Source organism: Mesitornis unicolor, unplaced genomic scaffold (genome assembly GCF_000695765.1).
Source record: "Mesitornis unicolor isolate BGI_N332 unplaced genomic scaffold, ASM69576v1 scaffold15304, whole genome shotgun sequence".
NCBI classification, from domain to species: domain Eukaryota; kingdom Metazoa; phylum Chordata; class Aves; order Mesitornithiformes; family Mesitornithidae; genus Mesitornis; species Mesitornis unicolor.
The window spans coordinates 4,805-11,792 of record NW_010180895.1 but is presented as its reverse complement, the minus strand read 5'-3'; the positions used below and the strand labels follow the sequence as shown (position 1 = coordinate 11,792).

General features: G+C 50.6%; 1 protein-coding gene across 1 annotated transcript in view; it reads right to left on the bottom strand.

Annotated features, from left to right (window-relative positions):
• The window catches only part of KIAA2022 (KIAA2022 ortholog), a gene marked incomplete at its 3' end in the record, with an annotated part of 8,879 nt that overhangs the window by 1,526 nt on the left and 365 nt on the right, over positions 1–6,988 (bottom strand). The window contains exon 2 of the mRNA XM_010183243.1: positions 61–4,357. Within this exon, the coding sequence (XP_010181545.1) occupies positions 61–4,357 (4,297 nt within the window). The remainder of the gene's footprint in view (positions 1–60; positions 4,358–6,988) is intronic.

The window sequence follows — 6,988 nt, the reverse complement described above, 5'->3', positions numbered from 1 at the left end:
GGAAGCGGGGCTTTAGCAGGGAGGTTAAGGGGCATTCCAGCCAGTTTGGTGCAGCATTACCTCAGTTTCTCAAAAGCAGCTGTCACGGGCGCGTCCTTGTGGGGCTGCTCGCGGTCCGTTCGCTTCATTTTACAGTTCTCATCCCTCAGCGATTTCGAACTGGATTTATGCCGGTAGAGTTTTTTATGGGTAGGTCCGTTATTGCCTAAAGTGCTCAGGTTACTATAGTTTTTATCAAAAAAGGGAGCATGAATGTCCGTGGCGTACCCGGTTGAGCAGTTGGGGCGACCGGGGGGGTCGCAGGTTGCGGCTTTGCCATTTTTGCTTGAGCCCTTGTTTGACTTGTGGTTCTTTGCCGCTCCCGGCGAGCCGCCGTTCGCCTTCTTCTTCGACTCTTGGGATGTCCCTGCCAAAATTTTAAGAGTTTTCAGTTTCAGGCTGTTGGACTCGGGTGACCGGAATATGTCTGGGACGCTGTTGTGGCCAACGGGCCCCCACAGGGGCTCGATGGAGGCCATCATAAACCTCTGGACGTCCGCCATTCCCGACGCGATGTTGGACAAGATGTTGGAAGGCTCCTCAAACTCCCGCTGATCGTCGTCCAGGAGGCTGCTGGCGTTGCCCAGGCTGGCTTCCGACCAGCCCGTGCTCCCCTCTTTGCCCAGCGCCCACTCTCCGGAGAGCCTGCTGTGCTTGCCCAGTTTCACCCCGGCCGGGCCGCAATGCTGAGCGCCCTCGGTGAGGCCCTTGGTGGCGGTGGCCTCGTTGCTCAGCTGAGTGACTGCCCTGCCGCCAACCACTGGAGCCTTCTCGCCATTGACTCCCGCTGCGTTTTTCCCTTTCCTGGTGGATTTGGGTGCCTGCCTGGAGTTTTTCCCTTGCAGCTTCTCGGTTCCTTTGTTGGTTTTGGGTGATTTTTTCCGGGTGGCTTTCTGGGAAGAGCTTTGGTTTGTACCCACATTCTTGCCGGATGAACTTTTCCTCTTCGATTTTGACACTTTGCTATTGGTGCTAATTTGACCAGATGGCTCATTAAATGTTGACAAGCATGGACTCTTTTCGAGAAGGCTGACAGAATCTTCATCGTTGAACATATGGAACTGGAACTGGTGATTATTTAAAGCAAACCCATTATCTGCCTGCTCCTCAGTCTGCAGGACCCCGCAGTTCCACTTGACCTTCTCGGAGCTGTTGAGGGCGGCCTGGGGGCTCTCCTGAAAGCCCTTCAGGGTGCCCAGGGGCTTGGTGTCAGAGCCAGCTATCTGCGGGGACAGGTTGGGAGTGTCCGGAGGGGACATCTCTGAAAGCGACGACTGGCGGAACTTATCAGGCGTGAAGTTGGAAATGTCTAACAGGTCCGTGGACTCCTTCAAAGGGGTGATTTCATCTATGCTCTGCTGGATCACTAGCTTGGGACTGCAGTGGGCCAAGAAATCGTCATTAATATCATCCTCGCCTTCCTTTTCACAAGACTTTAAACTTAAAGAACTGTAATTGCTAGAACTAACTGACAATGAGCCCACTGAATCAAAACTAATGAGCCTGCCATCATCTGTACTTAGTGTACCTCGTTGGAAATGAAAGCGCCCCTCTCCATTATTAAAATGACATGACTGATAAGAATCATCAGACTGCACTTGTTGGCTATCCGGCATGTAATTTTTTTGGTAGAGCAATTTGCTGCTATTCAGATTGACTTGAGCGTAGCCAGCGGCGGGGAGGCCGTCCGCATCCGCGGGCCCACCGCCGCCGAATTCGCTCGGCAGCCTGGCCACCTCCCGAATGTCGCCGGGGAAGTCCTGGCGGGCGCTGGCGGCAGCTTTGCCGGATGGCCACATGCTACCGAAGCCGCTCTGCTCCATCTCCAAGTGTGCGGGCGACTGCTGCAGCTCCGACTCGGAGGGCGGGGAGAGGACGCAGCTCTGCGCCGGCTGCAGGGCCGGGAAGGGCTTTTCCACCGGGACAATGCTGGGGAGCGGGTGCTGCTGCTGCTCGGAAGGGTGCTGGGCGAAGTACGAGATACCGGTGTTGCTCGACAAATCAGAAGCATCTAACAACGTCTGCAGATACCCTCCGGGGATCAGGGGTACATTGGTGGTGATATTAGCAGATGGCAGAGGCTTGTCTGAAGAGGAGGTGGATGGTAGGAAAGGAGAATTTTTAGCAAGCTTATCCTCGTGGCACTCCGGGAGATGGGAGCTGTCTGCACAAGGAACGTTTTCATCCTTCAGACGTGCCGCAGAGTCCTGGTTTTCCAGCGCTGGGGAGCCCTCCGCTGTACTGGTAGCAGCTTTGATCTTCTTGCACTTCAACCTGGCTTCACTTTTGAATTTGATTCTGCGGAGCACTTTCCTCTCCGTCCCCTTGTGCTCCCGCTCCTGCGATTTGCATTTCACGGCAGCGATGCCCGCGATGTCGTTGACGTGCAATCCGTTGGCACAGCTGGGGGTGGCGATGGCTAACGCCGGCAGCCCTTTCAGGCCCACATCCTCCTTACTGCTGCAAGGCTGCTTGAGATCAGAGGAGCAGGAGCCCGGCTTGCTCACTGATTGCTCGATGGCTTTAATTCTTTGAATCCGGTGCCTGTTTGCTAGCTTGCATTTTCGCTTCCGTGGGTGAGGGAGGAACGAAGCATCTGAGCCGTTAAGATAGAAATTCTGTTTGTGATAGAGCGACGATCTGAGCAAATCCAGCCGGCTCTGCTGCCTCTCCTGCCAGAAGCCCTTCAGTGGGGCCAGCTTCTCGTATTTGCTGAGCAGCTCCTCGTTGAGGGTAACAGTTGTCTCGTTGGCATCCACTTTGCTGAGCTTCACCAGCATATGCTTCTCCCCTTTAAACCTGTTAATGATGATGTACTTGATGATCACGGGGGGCTCCTTGCGAGAGACTTTTCGCCGCTTCTTGGGGCACCACTCGTCGTCGTCCTCTTCCTTGGGCCCGTCCGGGAGCCACTCCTTCTTGTCCAGGATCTTCTCGTTCTCGATGGAGTCCACGTCATACAGGTAGTCCTCGCTGTATCGCACTTTCCTCTTGGCCCGCAACCCGTAGTTCTGCTGAATGAAGGAGCTGGAGTGGTCTCGGGCCAGGTACTGGCTGCAGTCCTTGATATCCCGTAGCACATCGTAGGAGGACTCCGTGCAAGTGCTGTCGTCGCTGAACTCCCCAGAGTCCTCTGTCGAATTCACCGAGTCCAAGAAGTGGCTCCTCTTGGGGCCCACGTACTGCACCATCTCTGTGCTGTTGCAAGATTTATTTAAGGCAGCTTTCTCCTCCTCTTCGCCGTCTTCTTCCTCGCCATCCTCCTCCTCCTCCCCCCAGATTATGCCTTCCTCCGATTTGAATTGGGAAGGGTCGGTGGCACTGCCGGGCCCCCTTTTCAGGGTGCTCCTGCTGTCCCTTTTGGTGCAGTTGCCAAATACGCTGGGGAAGAAGTTGAACTGGGCGTCCTCTTGTAGGGTGGTGGTCTTCTCCCTCACGTTGTCCTGGAAAGATTCGTATCTGATCTTTAGGGAGCAAACATCGCTTCCCAAGGTGGAATCGTCGTCATCGAACATGTAATTATCCACGTCTTCCTCGGAAAACAGATTTACAGAAAGCTCATTTTTGGAGCAAAGGTCAAGCAGCTCAATTTTACTTTCACTAATGAAAGATTCAAAATAGCCCCATTCCTGGTTGGGATTTGTTAGTAAAGGTTCCTCGCCATTGCATTTGTCTAATAGTAATCCCTCGTAATAATTTTTCTGAGTGGGGTCCTCTGAATCACTGTCAGATTTCTCTGCATCTCTTTTGTCCGCTGCCCTCGATTTATGCATAGGGAAGCTTAAAAGCTGGTCTGAAAGCAGTTGATCCCCATATCTCATGGTTTCTCCTGTGCTCATGCAGTGAATCCCTATATCAGAGACCGAACAGGTGTCATAATCCCTATTTATATCTCCCACTTTCAAGCTTATTCCCGGCTCCGCATCAATGCTGTCCTTGGATTCAATAAAGCAGCCCAGACAGGTCCGGCTCGGCTGCATCAAGCAGTCGCCTGTCAGCGCCGAGATGCCTCCGGGCTCCATCATGGTGAAAGGGGCCTTCTCGCAGTCGCCCGGCAGCGACCAGGAGCTCATGCCCTTGGTCACGCAGGAGGTGAGGGAGATGGCGTGAGCGGAGGAGTCATCTGAGGGGTGCTCGGGGACCTCTGTGAGCCGCAGGGGCGACGGGGGGCTCAGCATGCAGGGCTTCTTCGACGTCAGGGCGGGCAGCGCCCGGTGGCAGGCGGGGGGCTCCTTTGGGGCTGCCGTCAGGGCTGAGAAGGCGGCCGCGGCCTCAGCGGCAGTGCAAGGCCTCTCATCGCCGTCCAGGGCGTGCGGTTCTGGGTAAGGGAGAAAAAGACAGAAAAAGAGAAGGGGTTTACAACCCGTGCGGTTCTGCCGGGGTTTGCCTCCCTGCTCCCCTTCTCCCTGGGCTTTGGTGGTGACTTTTCCCACCCAATCCTCAGGGAAATGGCAGACACCCGTCCTGTCCTTCCCTCCGGGATCCGATTAGGGCCGCGATGTGCAAAGGAGAGGTAAAGGCTCTTCCCCCCTGCAGGCAGCTGGAAGAAGCACAAGAGTACGTTTCAAAACCCAAACCCACCCGTTCTTCCCTCCTCATACACACAGCGTTACCTGGATACTGCCCGTCCAATCTGACGAGGTTATTACAAAAACAAAACAAGCCTAATAAAAATGGTCCCATTAATGCCGAAAAAAGTCATGGGAAATTAAGATTCGTAAAGAACTAAAGCATCCCCCCTGCTGTGTCTGCGTTTACACGTACCTGAATGGCACTGCAGCTCCAGGGCCAGAAAGTTACAGCTATTTTTTAAGTCTTTTTTGTCACTGTCCACGGCAAGGGTAAGTGCAAGGTAACACAGAGTTTAAAGCAATTATTGTTAGAACGATTGTGGGTTTTGCCATTCTTCCCATATCTTTAAAAATGCCTTTTTAATTATGTAAGGATCTTTTTTTAACCTAAAGATTTTTTATTTTTACCTTGTTGCGCTCTTTTCACAAAGTTATGAATATGCTCTTAGCTGACTTCTGCCTCAATGGACACTATGACCCTTGAAATTTAAATACGATGTCTTTTCATCCACAAAGACGCTCCGATATCTCTGTTTTAAATGTATATATACACCAATGTATGCATTCACACCAGGCAGAGCCCTTTGGGTCTTAAATTCAGTCTGGGTCGGTGAATTTTAAGCCATGCAGCGCTCTGAGGATCTGAAAGAACTTTCAAAAAACAATACAAACCAAGTGCAATGCAACGCCTACAAAAATCTTCAACACACATGGCTTGGAAAAGACCTGACTGGCTTGCTTGAAATCTGGGCTGCTTCCCTTCCCTCAAAAAGGGTTAAAAAATAAGTAATAGGGGAAAAAAAAAGCTGATTTTTGAGTCCCTCCCAGCAGTTTTTAGATGAGAAATGCAGAGGTGGTATCTTTTTCCTTAAGCATCAAAACAAATTAACCAGTGCAGTTCCACTTCAGAAGTAAAATAAAATAAAAATCAGCTTGGAGCTGACAGGAAGCGTAGAAAATTTGAGGATAAAAGAAGAATAACTGTGAACGCTGTAGGACTCAGAAAAGGGGGAGGTAGAAAGCTGAAATTCAATCTCAAATGCTACATTCAATACACAGAGATACTATTACATAAAGTAAACTGTCTCTAGGTGCTTCTTTAGGTTTATACCTGTGTAAGTGAACTTAACTCCTGCAAAGTACAACTGCCAAAACTTGATTTTCTTGGGCTGGTATCATCCTAAAATCAGACTTGCGTTCAATTGATGCTTTAAAGTAAAAAACTACTCCAAAAGACTACAGTTAAAAAAGAAAACACTGGAGAAGGAAAAACACCTTTCCTGGTTAAAGCAACCCAAAAGCTGAACTGCTCTGCTCTGAACTGGCTCCAGTGGGTGCACCCAGTTATGGGGAGGGTGAGAGTAGCCAAAAAGTGTCAGCCCCATCCCCAGTGCCATCAGGCGAGGTGGTGGCACCAGAGCTGCTTGCTGGCTCCCTGCTCGGGATTCAGCAGCAACTCCTACACAACCATGGTTAATTAAAGTGCTTTTTAAGCCCTGTTTAATTGAATTTCAGGGAAGTGGTATCAGGTTCTAGAAATCGCCCATCTTTACTGACCAGGTAAGCACTTCACCCAGGAAGGAGATGGGCTGACAAAGACAGATATCTCCAAAATTACATCGTAGGGGCGAGCGTTCGCTTCACTGCCACCAGCACAGGTTGTGGGGTCCTCATGGGCCCCCGGGCTTCTGGGGTTGCTCCAGGTTTTTGGTAATGAACAACATTTGCCTCTACACACACCTTGTTTTGAGACGACAGACGGATCTGAACACACAAGATGTCAGAGGACCAAGTGTTTGATATCTAATAGGGTCAAATATATATTTAAATACATATAGATCTCTCTCTCAAGATTTATAGGCCAATACAAAATGTCAAAAGCCATGAAATTAAGCATAAAAACATTGTGGGGAATGAAAATGTCAAGCTCCTCCTCAACGCTGGCTTCCGCTGCATTTACCGTGGCCAGCGACTGAAGTCCAACGCACTTGAGAAAATGCTCAGTTATATTTATTTCCATCAGGTTTTCAGGCACTGTTACTCCTGAACAGTTACTGCTTTTGAAAGCAAGTTTGGAATTGATAAAATAGACACAAACAGCAGCACCAGTGTGTTTGCAGAAGTGGTGTTAAGAGGCCAGGGGATCCCATGGGCTGGCTGATGGGCCACGCGGAAAAGACAGTAACGAGCCACAAGTCCAACCTTCCCTTGCCATGGGTCCTAATTCGGGTTTGTTTCTTCCACCCAATCTCTAATTTTCCCGTTTGCAGGGTCTAAGTACCCTTCAGTCAAATTTTTGCTGAGATTGGCTAATGGGTTCATAAATAACTGCAAAGAGAGGGACAGAGGTGCTACACAGCCCTGTATGACTTTTTCCC